The sequence below is a fragment of the Entelurus aequoreus genome, linkage group LG20 (genome assembly GCF_033978785.1).
Source record: "Entelurus aequoreus isolate RoL-2023_Sb linkage group LG20, RoL_Eaeq_v1.1, whole genome shotgun sequence".
NCBI classification, from domain to species: Eukaryota; Metazoa; Chordata; class Actinopteri; order Syngnathiformes; family Syngnathidae; genus Entelurus; species Entelurus aequoreus.
The window spans coordinates 15,639,004-15,659,032 of NC_084750.1; the positions used below are offsets into that span (position 1 = coordinate 15,639,004).

At 36.3% G+C, this 20,029-nt stretch overlaps 1 protein-coding gene across 4 annotated transcripts in view; it reads right to left on the minus strand.

Annotated features, from left to right (window-relative positions):
* LOC133635950 (hyccin-like) overlaps positions 1 to 20,029 on the minus strand; it is a 95,074-nt gene that overhangs the window by 21,777 nt on the left and 53,268 nt on the right. For all 4 annotated transcript variants that reach the window (XM_062029448.1, XM_062029449.1, XM_062029451.1 and 1 more), the window contains 4 exons: positions 13,849 to 13,944; positions 13,523 to 13,639; positions 13,262 to 13,349; positions 6,746 to 6,908 (listed from right to left, as the gene is read on the minus strand). In XM_062029448.1, the coding sequence (XP_061885432.1) occupies positions 6,746 to 6,908; positions 13,262 to 13,349; positions 13,523 to 13,639; positions 13,849 to 13,944 (464 nt within the window). The remainder of the gene's footprint in view (positions 1 to 6,745; positions 6,909 to 13,261; positions 13,350 to 13,522; positions 13,640 to 13,848; positions 13,945 to 20,029) is intronic.

Genomic DNA, 20,029 nt, shown 5'->3' on the forward strand with positions numbered 1-20,029 from the left:
TAATTCTCGCCTCCGTGGCAACAAATAAAGAATTTTTTTTTTTACAAGTATCATGCCTGCAGGACGAGGAATAGCTAAACATGCTTCACTACACACCGTAGGAGGATACAACAGCTCACCGGCGTCACAATTAGGGCTGCAACAACTAATCGATTAAAATCGATTACCAAAATAGTTGCCGATTAATTTAGTCATCGATTCGTTGGAACTATGCTATGCGCGGAGGCTTTTTTTTTTTTTTTTTTTTGGTTATTTTTTTATTTTTATAAACCTTTATTTATAAACTGCAATGTTTACAAACAGCTGAGAAACAATAATCAAAATAAGTACAAAAACAGTACAAAACAGCGCCAGGGCGGCGGTTAGGCTACGTCTCATGAGGTGGCGTAAGCTAGCCAATGATGTGGTCATGTGCAGCTCACGTGACGACGGCGTCTCCTTTGCTGGGAAAATTCGAAAAATGGCGCAGGAAAACAGTACCGATAGTTTAGCGGAGAAACATCTTGAGGTTATTGCTTCAATGGAGAAAAGTGTAACACCTAAGTCGTCAAAAGTGTGGGAACACTTCACTTTAAAGACTTCAAAGAAGACCGTTTCCTGCAAAATGGCACGGAAGTACAACATTGTTTCTGGAGCACCTGAAGAAGAAACATGTTGGAGCCATGGATAAAGGGAAGAACTCACAGTACGTAACTTTTTAAGTCCATAGTGGCAACAAGCATTCATGAGTTCAGCTTTTTTGTGAGTAACGTTAAAGTTATGCCTTTGTTGCAACAACTGATAATGTGTCTCCGGCACATTTGACTCCGTTTTGAGAGAGAAAACGCACGGTTACCAATTTGGAAATAAACGTAACGGACAGAAATACCTCAGGTTGGTTTCATAATGGATCAATGTAGCCGGGCCCGATAAAGCTATATAAATCTATTTAGATTTGAGTGACGCTTTAGTATAACTAAACGTTATGAAGGTGCTGGAATATTTCATGCTATTATTCAGAGGCAGCCTAAAATGAATCCTTTATTATTCACAACAGAAACGTGTACAATATCTGATTCAGTTCTGATGAGTTAGATTTCTGTGTTATTATTGGTGTATGCTGCACCCCCGATGTCCACAACATGGTGCCAGTATGCTGGTTTTTTTCAATAAAATACTGGAAAGGATAGAAATGTAGTTTGTCTCTTTTATCCGATTATTAATCGATTAATCGAAGTAATAATCGACAGATTAATCGATTATCAAATTAATCGTTAGTTGCCGCCCTAGTCACAATGTAAACAAACGCCATGGGTGGATCTACACCCGACATCCACTGTAATGATACCAAGTACAGGAGCGTATCTAGTCGATAGTACTATGATTACATCAATATTTCTGAACACATGACAACTTAAATTATGACCAATGTATGACCTTGTAACTACTTGGTATCGGATCGATACCTAAATTTGTGGTATCATCCAAAACTACCGTATTTTTCGGATTATAAGTCGCAGTTTTTTCAATAGTTTGGCCGGGGGTGCGACTTATGTGTGAAATTATTAACACATTACCGTAAAATATCAAATAATAATATATTCAGTGACAACCAAAACCATCCTGTCCGGATTCAGAAAGGCTGGAATAATTGGAACTGCAACTGACGATGACTCTGACGTAAGCGACGTACCAATAGAAGAGGAAGCGGCGCATTGTCTACCTTTGGAGTTGGCAGAGTTGTTTAGAAGCGACACCGAGGAAGAAGATTTCATGGGATTTAGCGATTACGAGTGACAGATTGTTTGGTAAACGTATAGCATGTTCTATATGTTATAGTTATTTGAATGACTCTTACCATATGTTACGTTAACATATCAGGCACGTTCTCAGTTGCTTATTTATGCCTCATATAACGTACACTTATTCAGCCTGTTGTTCACTATTCTTTATTTATTTGAAATTGCCTTTCAAATGTCTATTCTTGGTGTTGGATTTTATCAAATAAATTTCCCCCAAAAATGCGACTTATACTCCAGTGCAAGGGTAGGGAACCTATGGCTCTAGAGCCAGATGAGGCTCTTTTGATGACTGCATCTGGCTCTCAGATAAATCTTAGCTGACATTGCTTAACACGATAATTAATGAGTAATCTCGCTGATAATCACAGTGTTAAAAATAACGTTCAAAATATAAAACATTCTCATGCATTTTATTCCATCCATCTGTTTTTCTTCTGCACCGGCTCAACACGTCGCATTATTGGTAAGAAGTATTTTGTTTATTATTGGTTAAATTCAGAATAACAACGTTATTAAAAATAGTAATAGACTTATTATACTCTAAAAATGTCGGTCTTACTTAAAAATGCACGCATTTAGTGGTATTCAGTGTTAAAAAAATATGATATGGCTCTCACAGAAAAAATTTAGAATATTTGGCTTTTTATGGCTCTCTCAGCCAAAAAGGTTCCCGACCCCTGTGCGACTTATATATGTTTTTTTTTCCTTCTTTATTATGCATTTTCGACCGGTGCGATTTATACTCCGGAGCGACTTATAATCCGAAAAATACGGTAGTGTAAAGTATCAAAATAACAGAAGAATAAGTGATTATTACATTTTAACAGAAGTTTAGATAGAACATGTTGAAACAGAAACTAACCAGATAATAATAGTAAATGAACAAGTGGATTAATAATACATTTTTACAGCTTGTCCTTTATAATGTTGACAAAATAATAGGTGTATAAATGACACAATATGTTACTGCATGCGTCAGCAGACTAATTAGGAGTCTTTGTTTGTTTACTTACTACTAAAAGACAAGTTGTCTAGTATGTCCACTATTTTATTTAAGGACTCAATTACAATAATAAACATATGTTTCATGTACACTAAGATTTTTTGTTAAAATAAAGCCAATAATGTCATTTTTTTGTGGTCCCCTTTATTTAGAAAAGTATCGAAATACATTTTGGTACCGGTACCAAAATATTGGTATTGAGACAACACCAGTATGTGTAATCCAATTCACGTGTGTGTGTACTAATGTGTGACTGTACATCAGTCTGTGTGTGTAATAAGACCTGCGTGTGTGTGTTTTAAGTTGTCTGTCCGTAGTATGAGTTGTCTGTGTGTAAAAAAATATCTGTCCGTATTTCGATCGGTGTGTGTAAAAAAAAAAAAAAAAATGTGTGAGAAACAGGAACTTGGATGTCTATTTACACAAAACTTTTGCGACACCTCTGCCGCGCACGACTTTGTTCCTGCTTTTTTTTCTAGTTGTTTTTTTTTTTTTAAACACACGCCGATGGAAACACAGACGGACAACTTAACACACACACGTGGATCTGATTACACACACACAGATTGTTACACGTGACTTTTGCAGAGTACGACTTATCTTTCTATCCAATAGATAATTATTAGGATGTCCGATAGCCGATATTATCGGCCGATAAATGCGTTAAAATGTAATATCGGAAATTATCGGTATCGTTTTTTTTATTATCGGTATCGTTTTTTTTTTTTGTTTGTTTTTTTTTTTTTTAATTAAATCAACATAAAAAACACAAGATACACTTACAATTAATGCACCAACCCAAAAAACCTCCCTCCTCATTCACACAAAAGGTTTGTTTCTTTCTGTTATTAATATTCTGGTTCCTACATTATATATCAATATATATCAATACAGTCTGCAAGGGATACAGTCCGTAAGCACACATGATTGTGCGTGCTGCTGCTCCACTAATAGTACTAACCTTTAACAGTTAATGTTACTCATTTTCATTAATTACTAGTTTCTATGTAACTGTTTTTATATTGTTTTACTTTCTTTTTTATTCAAGAAAATGTTTTTAATTTATTTATCTTATTATTATTATTTTTTTTAAAGTACCTTATCTTCACCATACCTGGTTGTCCAAATTAGACATAATAATGTGTTAATTCCACGACTGTATATATCGGTTGATATCGGTATCGGTTGATATCGGTAATTAAAGAGTTGGACAATATCGGAATATCGGATATCGGCAAAAAGCCATTATCGGACATCCCTAATAATTATGGCAGTTATGGATGCCATCAGAGGGCCGCTTGTAACAGCGAATAATGTATGAATTTGCCTCTGGATTTCATTATTAATTATATAAATTGTTTTACATTTACAACATTTTACTGTAAAATAGTGTTTTTTTAATTTTTTGCAACATTTTACGGCAAATATAAAAACAGTAACACTGTTTTGTTTTTTATGGAAAAAGCTGGCAGCTTAGTTGCCAGATTTTTACTATTAAACTGACATTGGTTTTTACAACATTACGTTGTTAATGGAAAAACAGAACAAGTTATTTTTTTATTCTGGCAACTTAGATGCCTGTTTTTTACCGTAAAAACACACAAACTGTCTTTCTATTTACAGTAATACACCGTTAAAAGCAAGATTTTACAGTAAAAATATGGCAGCTCAGTCAACAGAATTTTAACGCAAATTTAAAAAAAAAAATTAATTTACAGTAATATGCTGTAAAGAACACTGTAAATTTATTGTAATTTTTATTAATTTGATGGGTAGTTTGCTGTAAAATCATAAGTCAAGCAGATATTTAAGTATTTATTTTGATTTAGACAAACATTTTTTGGAAAGTATGATAATGTACTGTCATATTTGTTGCAATATTGGATACTATTTAAGTTTAAAAGGTATGCAATTTCAAGCAGTACATATGTTTTTTTTCTGTCAAAATAAAAAAAATCAGTTACATTTAGTGAGAAAATATTAAGTACTTTATTGAGAACATATTTCCAAGTGTTTGCGGGCCAGATCTGGCCCACGGGCCTTGAGTTTGACACCGGTGCAATAGTGGGTTCTTGCTTCACACACATCTAAATACGCATACACACATTTTTTTTCCCCCACACACGTCGATCGAAATATGGACACAGATATATTTATATAAAAAATTTTTAATTTTTTTTACACACGCGGCGATTGAAATACGGACACAGATATTGTCAGAATAATTGTATCTAAGTTATCACAAAACTTTGTTTCCATGAGTTCCCGGCGAGAAGACAAAAGCTGTCTTTGATTCTACCAAGCAGAAGGCTTGTAAAACTCCACTGTGTAGGATGGGAAGCAACATGAAGGTGTTCTGTTTCTTTGATGAATTGTAATCCACAGAAAGATTTTGTCTTGACCCGAGAACTACAAAGCGGAGAGGAAGCAGGGCCTGACTCCCCTCAAGGCGACCTTTTCTTTTTACTGTTTTACGACCTTTTCTTTGAACTGTTGTAATCAAAGGCGATGGCTGTTTACGACCCCCGTGCCTTAGAAACAGCTGTTGCCATGTAATCAGGGAAAGTCCAAATAAAAGAGGAGGCGTACAATCCTTCGCCAGAGCGTGGTGAGACTGTGCAAGAGTACAGTCCAGACGTCTCTCCTCAATTGAGCCAAATTTAATTCTGTCTCTGTTTAATTCCTTGCTTCTTGTCTTGTTTAATAGATGTCATCAGTGTTTGAACCTGACAGATATATATATATATAAAACATATATATTAGGGATGTCCGATAATGGCTTTTTGCCGATATCCGATATTCCGATATTGTCCAACTCTTTAATTACCGATACTGATATCAACCGATACCGATATCAACCGATATATGCAGTCGTGGAATTAACACATTATTATGCCTAATTTGGACAACCAGGTATGGTGAAGATAAGGTAGTTTTGAAAAAAAATTGTAAAATAAGATGAATAAATTAAAAACATTTTCTTGAATAAAAAAGAAAGTACAACAATATAAAAACAGTTACATAGAAACTAGTAATGAATGAAAATTAGTAAAATTAACTGTTAAAGGTTAGTACTATTAGTGGACCAGCAGCACGCTTACGGACTGTATCCCTTGCAGACTGTATTGATATATATTGATATATAATGTAGGAACCAGAATATTAATAACAGAAAGAAACAACCCTTTTGTGTGAATGAGTGTAAAGGTTTTTTGGGTTGGTGCACTAATTGTAAGTGTATCTTGTGTTTTTTATGTTGATTTAATTTAAAAAAAACAAAAAAAAAACAATACCGATAATAAAAAAAAACGATACCGATAATCTCCAATATTACATTTTAACGCATATATCGGCCGATAATATCGGCAGGCCGATATTATCGTACATCTCTAATATATATATATATATATTTATTTATTTATTTTTTTACACACGCGGCGATTGAAATACGGACACACACACACACGTATATATATATATATATATATATATATATATATATATATATATATATATATATATATATATATATATATATATATATATATATATATATATATACACACATACACACGCACAGATTGAGATACATGTTTGTAAGTAATTTTGCTACAATAATACTTCCATTCAACACATGGTCAAAGTATATGCTGTGGAGATCTGAATGGAGTGCTATAAAAAGCCACAATGAGCAGCATCCGGCAGATAAAAAGGCTATTGGATAGCTTCAGATGGCTATAATTCAGCTCATCTAAAATGCAACACAAACAGCGTACAGATGGAAGGTGTGCATTAGCTGTAAATCTACACTATGAGCTTAAAAGCGGATGCGTGGCAACACTAAAACACACTGCCTATAAGACAATGGAAGGATGATGGACAACGATCAACGATTACCCTCCTGCTCGCTCGGCTTTTGTATGCACACACTTAACATTTAACACCACCACGGCGTGCTTACCGTGTCGTTTCCAGCGGTGGCCCCTTATAGAGAGAGAAGTGACAGCGTTTCGGGAGATCCTGGAGGCGGTGGGTGTTATCTCCACCTGGATACTCCGCGCGCCCTCCTTGGTGTTGCTCTTCAGCGCTGCTCCCCGCAGCGAGGACTTGATGGCGTTACCCACCTGATGGACGGGATAAGCACACTGTTAAGGCCAAGACTCCTCCAGAGCTGTCAGGAAAATTGCTGCAGCTACTTTGGCCTAATTTGCAGTTGTATAGCCTCTGGCCCGTCAGTGGTGACACCAAAATAGCTCTAGTGCTCATTATGTAACTCTTTTTTATTGAGGAAGAATATGTTTTTTTGAATGTTTGTTTCTATAATACAACGTAAGAGTGTTTTTGGATAAGAGTTGCCTCTTTACTAATTGTTATGCTTTAAGTTACAAGCAAAACTCCGAGTTACAAACATCATGATGAAGTGAATGCCACACTGAATCCCGTAAAATCCGCCCAAAACATCTAGTCACAGTCGCTAGCATTACCTTTTAGCTATAGATCGCAGGTGTCAAACTCAGGGCCCGGGGGCCAGATGTGGCCCGCCACTTAATTTTATTTGGCCCTCGAAAGCCTGGAAATAATATGTATCAATAAAGTACTGTAACTTTTCTTACTAAATGTATTATTTTTCTATTTTGGGAGAAGAAGAAAAAAAAAGTTAGCTTAAATATTGTCTAATTATGCAAAAATATATTATCAAACCATTTTTAAATAGAAATAAATACTAATAATAATGATTTTTAAAGCAAGTTATCCATCAAATTGTGCAATGTAAAAGTAGCAATAGATTTCATGGTAAAATTGTGAAATTTACTGTTTTTACAGCATTTTTCTCTAAATGAAAAAAACAGTACTTTTTTTTTTTACTGTAATAAACTGTGGTGCCGTTTTGGCATTTACAGTAATACACCAAAAAATCTACACTTGTTGATTTGCGGGGGAAAAAAAACCAAAAAACCCAAACTGGCAGCTCAGGTGCCAAAATTTCACAGTAAAATTGCAGTTTTGTTTTTATTTACAGTAAAAAAAACTAATTCTGTAAAATTCTGGCAACTGAGCTGCCTTTTTTTTTTTTTACCATAAAAACAGCAGTACTGTTTTTCCATTTACAGTAATATACACTACATTTTGAGGTGAAATTATTGCAACTTACCATATTTTTTTAAACATTTTAATTAGTAAAAAAATCAACTAATAAAATGCATTAAAAAAACGTGTAATAATAGTATTCACTGTCAGAAGCGGCCCTCTGGGGCCAAACATAACTGTGATGTGGCCCTCAGTGAAAACCACTTTGACACACCTGTTATAGATCGACCGAACTTTGGTTTTTTTAAACACAGGCAGACAGAAAGCGGGTGTGAATGACAGTGCTGCGAAGAACATTATTCATTGAAAAATTAAAATTAAAATCAAAAAAGTTGAATGTCGCCAACTGGGTAAAGCAATTTGAGCGTGTCACTGTTAGTCTGCACTATATCGAAGCAGAATGAGTCTAATGCCAACCAAGAATGTTAAACTAATATCGAATTGGCAAACAATTAGTCAATAAAAGTCCGCTCTCCAAGATAAATGCTGTCCATTACGATTACATTACTTCATAAAACTCATGTAGTTGTTAGAAGTACATTCTATAGTATTTTTTTAATTAAATACTTCTTATCTATAAGCTTGTTTTTCTATTTAAAAAGTACAGTACAGGCCAAAAGTTTGGACACACCTTCTCATTTTAATGCAATTTCTTTATTTTCATGACTATTAACATTGTAGATTGTCACTGAAGGCATCACAACTATGACACCTGTGAAGTGAAAACCATTACAGGTGACTACCTCTTGAAGCTCATGGAGAGAATGCCAAGAGTGTGCAAAGCAGTAATCAGAGCAAAGGGTGGCTATTTTGAAGAAACTAGAATATAAAACATGTTTTCAGTTATTTCACCTTTTTTTTTGTTAAGTACATAACCCCACATGTGTTCATTCATAGTTTTGATGTGACAATCTACAATGTAAATAGTAGGGATGTCCGATAATGGCTTTTTGCCGATAACCGATATTCCGATATTGTCCAACTCTTTAATTACCGATACCGATATCAACCGATATATGCAGTCGTGGAATTAACACATTATTATGCCTAATTTGGACAACCATGTATGGTGAAGATAAGGTACTTTTAAAAAAATAAAATAAAATAAGATAACTAAATTAAAAACATTTTCTTGAATAAAAAAGAAAGTAAAACAATATAAAAACAGTTACATAGAAACTAGTAATTAATGAAAATGAGTAAAATTAACTGTTAAAGGTTAGTACTATTAGTGGAGCAGCAGCACGCACAATCATGTGTGCTTACGGACTGTATCCCTTGCAGACTGTATTGATATATATTGATATATAATGTAGGAACCAGAATATTGATAACAGAAAGAAATGGGGGGAGGGAGTTTTTTTGGGTTGGTGCACTAATTGTAAGTGTATCTTGTGTTTTTTATGTTGATTTAATTTAAAAAAACAAAAAAAAACCACAAAAAAAACCGATACAGATAATAAAAAAACAGATACCGATAATTTACGATATTACATTTTAACGCATTTATCGGCCGATATTATCGGACATCCCTAGTAAATAGTCATGAAAATAAAGAAAACACATTGAATGAGGAGGTGTGTCCAAACTTTTGGCCCGTACTGTATATAACATGTTAAAATTGTGCTGTTTTGGGAGGGCCAAGCAGCAATTAAATTGATCAATTAATTTGGGAGACATTGATTTGAGATTCAAGTGTTTTAGTAAAGGACTCCTTCACAGAGCCAATCAAGCTTGTGCATTGAGCTGCTACTGTATCGGAAATAATACATTTGAAAAATAAATAGTGTTCCAAACAAGTCATCCATGTGATTGAACCAACTAAAATAAAATCTATAATCCCATCTGTTTCAGATTTATGCACAAGAGAAAGCTTTGAATCTCAAAAGGCCCCTGACCTAACGCCTATTATGCCACAAGAGGTAAGACTCTTTACAAGTATTTGCAGTGAGGACATTCTTTAAGTGAACGCGAGTGGAAACATAATCCCGGAACACTGTGGGTTTTTTGTCCCGACCGCTGCAACACCTCGTTCATGAGTGGAAAAAGTTATGCGGATAAGAGGTATTTAGCCGCTATAGCCCCAAACTGTGGAACAGCCTGCCGGAGAGCCTCAGGACTACAGAGACCGCTAATATTATTATCCATTCTAAGCTTCATGTTGTTTTACTATGTAGTTGTGGAGGCTATACGAACCACCATAACCTGCTGCTCAAAAGTAATTGCCCCTTGAGGGATTAATACAATTGTTTGAATTGATATATTAATTTTTAAAAATTGTTGAAAATGCACACCTTTTTTAATCAGGCTTTTCACTAATGATTTTAAACTCTGTTTAGGTTCTTTATTTGTACTTATTTTCTATTGTATGTATTGCCATTATCCCTACTGTTATTCTCACTATTTTATGTTTTTTTTTCTTCCATTTATTTACTATTGTAATTAATATCACCATTACTACCATTGCCAGGCATTCATTTGACATGTTGTGCGAGGATTATACAGTACGGGCCAAAAGTTTGGACACACCTTCTCATTCAATGCGTTTTCTTTATTTTCATGACTATTTACATTGTAGATTGTCACTTCAAAACTATGAATGAACACATGTGGAGTTATATACTTAACAAAAAAAGGTGAAATAACTGAAAACATGTTTTAAATTCTCGTTTCTTCAAAATAGCCACCCTTTTGCTCTGATTACTGCTTTGCACACTCTTGGCATTCTCTCCATGAGCGTCAATGGTTTTCACTTCACAGGTGTGCCTTATCAGGGTTGATTAGTGGAATTTCTTGCTTTATCGATGAGGTTGGGACCATCAGTTGTGTCCAAACTTTTGGCCTGTACTGCGTATAACAACATTCTATCAGTTGGCATCCCAGTGAGAGCAGACACTGTACAGTAAGTGATGTTTTATCATGTTTGCTGGCGCTCATGAGTAGTAATTAGGGATGTCCGATAATATCGGCCTGACGATATTATCGGCCGATAAATGCGTTAAAATGTAATATCGTAAATTATCGGTATCGGTTTTTTTATTATCTGTATCGGGTTGTTTTTTGTTTTTTTTATTAAATCAACATAAAAAACACAAGATACACTTACAATTAGTGCACCAACCCAAAAAACCTCCCTCCCCCATTTCTTTCTGTTATCAATATTCTGGTTCCTACATTATATATCAATATATATCAATACAGTCTGCAAGGGATACAGTCCGTAAGCACACATGATTGTGCGTGCTGCTGCTCCACTAATAGTACTAACCTTTAACAGTTAATTTTACTCATTTTCATTCATTACTAGTTTCTATGTAACTGTTTTTATATTGTTTTACTTTCTTTTTTATTCAAGAAAATGTTTTTAATTTAGTTATCTTATTTTTTATTTATTTTTTTAAAAAGTACCTTATCTTCACCATACCTGGTTGTCCAAATTAGGCATAATAATGTGTTAATTCCACGACTGTATATATCGGTTGATATCGGTAGTTATCGGTATCGGTAATTAAAGAGTTGGACAATATCGGAATATCGGATATCGGCAAAAAGCCATTAGCGGACATCCCTAGTAGTAATCAGTGATGTTGTCGAGGGAAAAAGTGAATGTCGTGATGCGTTTTTCAAATGAATGTAAGCATGTGCTTCAAATGAGCAAAATAGGTAAATATTAAATGTTATTATACATATATACTTAGTGTGTATATAAAACCTTAATTGGATGTTTTTTTAAAGGGCTTTGTTGGCAGAATAGAGCAACTCAGATAGGCTCCATTGTAAGCGGACTTTTGATGACATTATTAGCTATTTAGAATGCATAAAAAAAGAAATGTGTTCTTGTCTTACCTAAGGATTGTGAATGATAGGCAAAATTCCCAAAAAAAGGGCAGATCCCCTTCAAGTGCACCTATTTAGACGAGGTGAGGAGTGCAAGTTGTTGTGTTGTGGCCTGTACTGTATGCTGCATCATCATAAGTGGTATTTTGTAATTAGGGCTGAGCGATTATACGATCGTGATGAATTTCAGGAAACAACTCTTAAGAATCATACAGTACACTTTTTATTGGTCTGCAATTAAAACTGAGCATTATTGGTAAAGGCAGCTTTAATCAGATCTTTATTAGATTTCGCAAGTGTGCCTCAGAGGTAGAGATGTCCGATAATGGCTTTTTTGCCCATTTCCGATATTTTCCAACTCTTAATTACCGATTCCGATATCAACCGATACCAATATAAACAGTGGTGGAATTAACACATTATTATGCCTAATTTAGTTGTGATGCCCCGCTGGATGCATTAAACAATGTAACAAGGTTTTCCAAAATAAATCAACTCAAGTTATGGAAAAAAATGCCAACATGGCACTGCCATATTTATTATTGAAGTCACAAAGTGCATTATTTTTTTTTAGCATGCCTCAAAACAGCAGCTTGGAATTTGGGACATGCTCTCCCTGAGCGAGCATGAGGAGGTTGAGGTGGGAGGGGTTGGGGGCGGGGTTTAGCGGGGTGTGTATATTGTAGCGCCCCAAAAGAGTTAGTGCTGCAAGGGGTTCTCAGTATTTGTTCTGTTGTGTTTATGTTGTCTGCGATGAGGTGGCGACTTGTCCAGGGTGTACCCCGCCTTCCGCCCGATTGTAGCTGAGATAGGCTCCAGCGCCCCCGAAGGGAATAAGCGGTAGAAAATGGATGAATGGATGGATGTTTATGTTGTGTTACGGTGCGGATGTTCTCCCGAAATTTTAGTCATTCTTGTTTGGTGTGGGTTCACAGTGTGGCGCATATTTGGAACAGTGTTAAACTTGTTTATACGGCCACCCTCAGTGTGACCTGTATGGCTGTTGACCAAGTATGACTTGCATTCACTTGTGTGTGTGACAACGTAGATATTATGTGACTGGGCCGGCACGCAAAGGCAGTGCCTTTAAGGTTTATTGGCACTCTGTACTTCTCCCTACGTCCGTGTACACAGCGGCCTTTTAAAAAGTCATACATTTGACTTTTTTGAACTGATACTGATAATTTCCGATATTACATTTTAAAGCATTTATCGGTATTATCGGACACCTCTACTCACAAGGCAATTATTTTGAAACTATGATTTGTATAAGATCCTGTTAATGTAGATCCATAAGTCATGTGTTTTGATTGTTGCAGAGGAATGCACCTTGACCGGTGTAGTAATGCTGTAGGCTTAGTTCCAATCTGCTTCACCAGCAAGGATTTACAGCTAAACAGAGCGGAGTGGAAAGCATGTAAATAATCTAGTGGGATTACACACAGCTTGCGGACTGACACACCAGGCCGACACAATGCAGCATAGTGTGCGGTGTATAAAGGCGATACGTCTGCTTCGCATGCTTCCTCCTCTCACAGAACGTTGCGCTCACCAACAGCGCTTCGGGGAGCAACTCCAGCTGGGCCCGATACAGAACGTCATCCAGGGCTTTGGATCCCAGTTCCGCTTCCCCGTTGCACCTGCCCACAATGGACGTCAAACAACGATGATCAGATTGCAGTACTGACAATAGAAGTGGAACTTGACACCTCTAAAAACGTACAGTACATTGAATGTGACGCAGATTAGATGAGCACAAAAGAAAAACACAGACACAGTGAAAGTGTGTGTGCAGGCATGTGTGTACACTCACGATGCAAAGTGTATCCCTGTGAGGAGTTGAACCAAGAAATCTGATGTGACCGTCATCCGCGCGCTAATACCTTTATAGCGCCGCATCTGTTGCCGCGGGTAACCACATATACACACTCTGGAGGATAACCAATAATATGAGAAGTTGTAACAGTTCAACAGGGACGTCAAAATTGCACAGAGCAAAAATGCAATAGGTACTTGCGTGCATATTAAAAAACACAAAGTGTAATCATTAAACAGACTCATGACTGAGAAGTGAGACTCGGAAGCTATGAAAGACATGCGCTAAGTGTGAAATCTTGCTGCCGTGTGTGCGGGTTTTACCGAGAGCTGAGCTGGCAGAGGGACTGGAGGGAGGTGGTGCTCATGAAGCTGAGTGCAGCGTTGTAGCACAGCAACAGGAACGTCAGCACATCAAATCTGACAAAACAAACACATTATACAGTGCTTTAAAAAGACACAATCTTATGTTCACCTAGAACAGTGGTTCTCAACCTTTTTTCAGTGATGTACCCCCTGTGAAAATTTTTTTAATTCAAGTACCCAATAATCAGAGCAAAGCATTTTTGGTTGAAAAAAAGAGATAAAGAAGTAAAATACAGCACCATGTCATCAGTTTCTGATTGATTAAATTGTATAACAGTGCAAAATATTGCTAATTTGTAGTGGTCTTTCTTGAACTATTTGGAAAAAAATATATAAAAATAACTAAAAATTTGTTAAAAAATAAACAAGTGATTCAATTATAAATAAAGATTTCTACACATAGAAGCAATCATCAACTTAAAGTGCCCTCTTTGGGGATTGTAATAGAGATCCATCTGGATTCATGAACTTAATTCTAAACATTTCTTCACAAAAAAAAGAAATCTTTAACACCAATATTTATAGAACATGTTCACAAAAAATCTAGCTGTCAACACTGAATATTGCATTGTTGCATTTCTTTTCACAGTTCTTTTTGACAGACATTTTAGTGAGGGTCAAACCATCATGGCATGGGGGTTTATGGTAATGAATGGAATAGCCTACTTGATTTGATGTTCAGTTTATGAACTTACATTCATATTTTGTTGAAGTATTATTCAATAAATATATTTATAAAGGATTTTTGAATTGTAGCTGTTTTTAGAATATTTTAAAAAAATCTCACGTACCCCTTGGCATACCTTCAAGTACCCCCAGGGTACGCGTACCCCCATTTGAGAACCACTGACCTAGTACACCAGGGGTGTACTAGGTCACATGCGTACTACACATGTGGCGGGCCACATGTGTAGTACGCAGTACACAGCAGCAAATCCAACTGGCAGGATAATATTAACCAGAGAGTGTTTCTTAGGAAGTACAGTATTGCCAACGTTTTATTTCAAGCACCCTGCCATAGTGTCATGCAGCTGTGTAATTATGAAGATGACTTTCAAGTGACCAACACAGACCTGGAGGCCAAGCTGACAACTCAGATTGGAGCCTTCTGATGATAAAAGCCTCTGGGTTCCTTACAGTAGATGCGAGGAACCCTGAAAGCAACACAACAACTTTAAAACTAACAAGGTTGGACAGCTGGTATAGGCCAACTCTGAATTATGACTGTGAGGTGGGCCCTCCTGGTGTGAACATATTTTAGTTTTTTTTGCCGTACTCGAATATGCGTATGTAGCGCTTGGCTTCAATGTGACTACGGTGGGAGACTAGGAAAGACCTGTGGGTTGTTTTCTTTAATGGTAATAAGTAGGGATGTCCGATAATGGCTTTTTGCCGATATCCGATATTGTCCAACTCTTTAATTACCGATACCGATATCAACCGATACCGATATCAACCGATATATACAGTCGTGGAATTAACACATTATTATGCCTAATTTGGACAACCAGGTATGGTGAAGATAAGGTACTTTTTAAGAAAATTAATCAAATAAAATAAGATAAATAAATTAAAAACATTTTCTTGAATAAAAAAGAAAGTAAAACAATATAAAAACAGTTACATAGAAACTAGTAATTAATGAAAATTTGTAAAATTAACTGTTAAAGGTTAGTACTATTAGTGGACCAACAGCACGCACAATCATGTGTGCTTACGGACTGTATCCCTTGCAGACTGTATTGATATATATTGATATATAATGTGGGAACCACAGACTGTATCCCTTGCAGACTGTATTGATATATAATGTAGGAACCAGAATATTAATAACAGAAAGAAACAACCCTTTTGTGTGAATGAGTGTAAATGGGGGAGGGAGGTTTTTTGGGTTAGTGCACTAATTGTAAGTGTATCTTGTGTTTTTTTATGTGGATTTAATATAAAAAAATAAAAAATAAAAAATAAAAAAAAACAGATACTGATAATAAAAAAAACGATACCGATAATTTCCGATATTACATTTTAACGCATTTATCGGCCGATAACATCGGCAGACCGATATTATCGGACATCTCTAGTAATAAGGATACAATGTTACGCAGAGGTGTACTTATAACACTTTTATAGACAAACTATACTTTTGTACGAAGAGGAAGAATTTTGATGGACATCTTTAACTTTGTTGGAAAGGAGATATTAATCATTTTATATGTGAATCAGAACTGACAACTATTTATCAAGAGATCTGTTGTATTTCATGGATGTAAATTGTGCTACAAAATGAGGACAGGAAGTGAACATACAGTACGTGCTACTACATTGCTCATTGGAAAAGAGAAAGGATTAAATAGGCTTGGCTTCTTCCTACTCCTTTTTGAACATGTTCTAAAGAGAAATGTAAATATGTCAACTGCATGATGTATCACTTGTCAATGCGTGTGTTCAAAATATATTTAAACCAAAGTAAAATCAAGACATTCAAAACATAGTACACAACAATAATAACATGTAAAATTCCAAGGTTTTTACATGTGTCGTAAACCCCTCACTAACACAAATGTACCTTGTACACGAATACATAAACACTTAAAATACATACAGTACAGGCCAACAGTTTGGACACACCTTCTCAGTTCAATGCATTTTCTTCATTTTCATGACTATTTACATTGTAGATTGTCACTGACGGCATCAAAACTATGACACCTGTGAAGTGAAAACCATTTCTCAACCTCTTGAAGCTCATGGAGAGAATGCCAAGAGTGTGCAAAGCAGTAATCAGAGCATAGGGTTGCTATTTTGAAGAAACTATAATATTATTATTTCACCTTTTTTGTTAAGTACATAATTCCACATGTGTTCATTCATAGTTTTAATGTGACAATCTACAATGTAAATAGTCATGAAAATAAAGAAAACGCATTGAATGAGAAGGTGTGTCCAAACTGTTGGCCTGTACTGTATATCATAATATACACTTCCATTTTAAAGTTAAAGTACTGCTGATAGTCACACACACACACACACGAGGTGTGGTGAAATTACCCTCTGCATTTGACCCATCCCCTTGTTCCACCCCCTGGGAGGTGAGGGGAGCAGTGAGCAGTAGCCGTGCTCGGGAATCATTTTGGTGATTTAACCCCCAATTCCAACACTTGAGGGAGGCAATGGGTCCCATTTTTATAGTCTTTGGTATTGACTCGAGTAAAGGTTTGAACTCACGACCTACCGATCTCAGGCCGGACACTCTAGCCACAAGGCCACTGAGCAGGCTTGTTATGCAGAGGTGTACTTACAACAATTTCATAGACAAAATCATACTTTTGTACAAAAAGGAAGAATTTTGATGAACATCTTTAAATCATTGTATATGTGAATCAGAACTGACATAACTATTTATCAAGAGATCTGTGTATTTCATGGATGCAATATGAATAAAATCTTGACTCTAAAGTAGCCATTTTTAAAAGGAGCAAAAAGTCAGTGTTCAAAAACAAGAAAAAAATACAAAAATGAGGGGTATTTTACTTGAACTAAGCAAAATTATCTGCCAATAGAACAAGAAAATTTGGCTTGTCAAGACTTTCCAAAACAAGTCAAATTAGCTAACCTCAATTAACCCAAAAATACCTTAAAATAAGCACATTCTCACTAATAACAAGTGCACTTTTCTTGGTAGAAAAAAACAAATATGAGACCTTTTTTCTCAATATGTTGAAAAATATTCTTAAATTAAGTAAATGCAATTAAGTAAATGCTAGTGCCATTATCTTGACATAATGATATGCGCTCGGCATTACATTTCTTGCATTTTCCCATCGATAACATGACATCATCACGCCAAGTGCGTGCTCTTTCAGTCAATTAGTGCGCAAGGAAAATATATATATATATATATATATATATATATATATATATATATATATATATATATATATATATATATATATATATATTTATTTATTTATTTACAGCCCGACCCCCCGACCAACATTTTTTTAATTGTAATTTTGAAGAATTTATCTGAATGTGCATGAACTATTTCTGTTCAAAATGGTTTGAAATGTCACATGTTAAATGTTTAAATATTAACTGTCAGTTTGCTGTACTGGGGCAGCACGGTGGAAGAGGGGTTTTTTGATTGATTGGTTGAGACTTTTATTAGTAGGTTGCACAGTGAAGTACATATTCCGTACAATTGACCACTAAATGGTAACACCCGAATAAGTTTTTCAACTTGTTTAAGTCGGGGTCCACTTAAATTGATTCATGATACAGATATATACTATCAGATATATACTATCATCATAATGCAGTCATCACACAAGATAATCACATTGAATTATTTACAATCAGGGGTGTGGAGAGGGGGGGGGGTAGGATATGGACAGCAAGTAGTGGAGAGAGAGAGAGAGAGAGAGAGAGAGAGAGAGAGAGAGAGAGAGAGAGAGAGAGAGAGAGAGAGAGAGAGAGATCAGAAGGCATAAGAAAAAGTATCTGCATTTGATTGTTTACATTTGATTATTAGCAATCCGGGGAGGGTGTTAGTTTAGGGTTGTAGCTGCCTGGAGGTGAACTTTTATTGCGGTTTTGAAGGAGGATAGAGATGCCCTTTCTTTTATACCTGTTGGGAGCGCATTCCACATTGATGTGGCATAGAAAGAGAATGAGTTAAGACCTTTGTTAGTTCGGAATCTGGGTTTAACGTGGTTAGTGGAGCTCCCCCTGGTGTTGTGGTTATGGCGGTCATTTACGTTAAGGAAGGGTTAGTGCATCTGCTTCACAATACGAAGGTCCTGGGTTCGATCCTGCGCTCTTTCTTTCTGTGTGGAGTTTGCATGTCCTCCCCGTGACTGCGTGGGTTCTCTCCGGGTACTCCGGCTTCCTCCCACCTCCAAAGACATGCACCTGGGGATAGGTTGATTGGCAACACTAAATGGTCCCTAGTGTGTGAATGTGAGTGTGAATGTTGTCTGTCTATCTGTGTTGGCCCTGCGATGAGGTGGCGACTTGTCCAGGGTTTACCCCGCCTACCGCCCGATTGTAGCTGAGATGGGCTCCAGCGCCCCCGAAGGGAATAAGCGGTAGGAAATGGATGGATGGTGTTTGCTGTACCTTGCCAACTGTACTACTATATGAGTACTTATGTTCTATTGTTTCATTGAAAATAAAACAGCAAAGTCCATTTGGCTGTCATCTGTTTTAATTATGAGACACAATTGTGTCAAAGTCATGATTTTTTATTTCATGCTTGAAATAAGAAATTCTTACTTTGAAAAAGAAGTTTTATACTTGTGAGTGTTGCTGACACAGCTTTGCAACAGTTGATATTCTAGTTTCAAGCATGTTTTACTCAATATAGCTCATGCAATCTCAGCAACAAGCTGTAATATCTTACTGAGATCATTTAGGACTAGGGATGATACTCGAAACCGGTTTTCCCGGTTGTTCGATAAGAAAAGAACCGAGTTCTCGGACTCGAATCCCTTTTTGAGAACCGGTACCCGTTATCGAGACCACTATAGTAAAGAAAAAGAGTTGGTTCTTTATTCGAATCCCTCGGAACGAATCCCGTCCCGACCAGAAATGCTCTGTGTGACATCACAAGAAATTACGTCACGTAGCTCAGTCATTAGGCGCAGATAGCGAAAGCAGGAAAAACAATGGACCGCGCTCCAAGGTGTAATAAAGTTCAAAACAAAAGGTATAATCCAATGAATAACTTTACTGAGAGATTTGAGCAGACTACAACCACATGACGAACACTTTTACGACCAACCGGAAACATAGCAACCAGGCTAGCAACGCACCTCCTTTACGGCAGCTGTCGCAACGTTCTTTAAGCAACCGCAGCACATACATATATATACACAACATATATGACATGATCTCCCTTTTTTAACTTTTGTTTTTCTTTCCTTGTAAACAAAACAAAATCAAACTGTATATGTGTTGTCTGTCTAATTATAAATAATGCAGACGAGGCGTGTTGGCTTAGTTCTTGACGTTTACTTTCACAGCGGGCTCATAACCTCATTCTTACGTGTCGACACGCAACAACACTTTTCGGGGCTACCGCGCATGCTCGTCACTCCCGTTGCATACTGGGTAGTGTAGCTGTTATATTCCCTAGCTC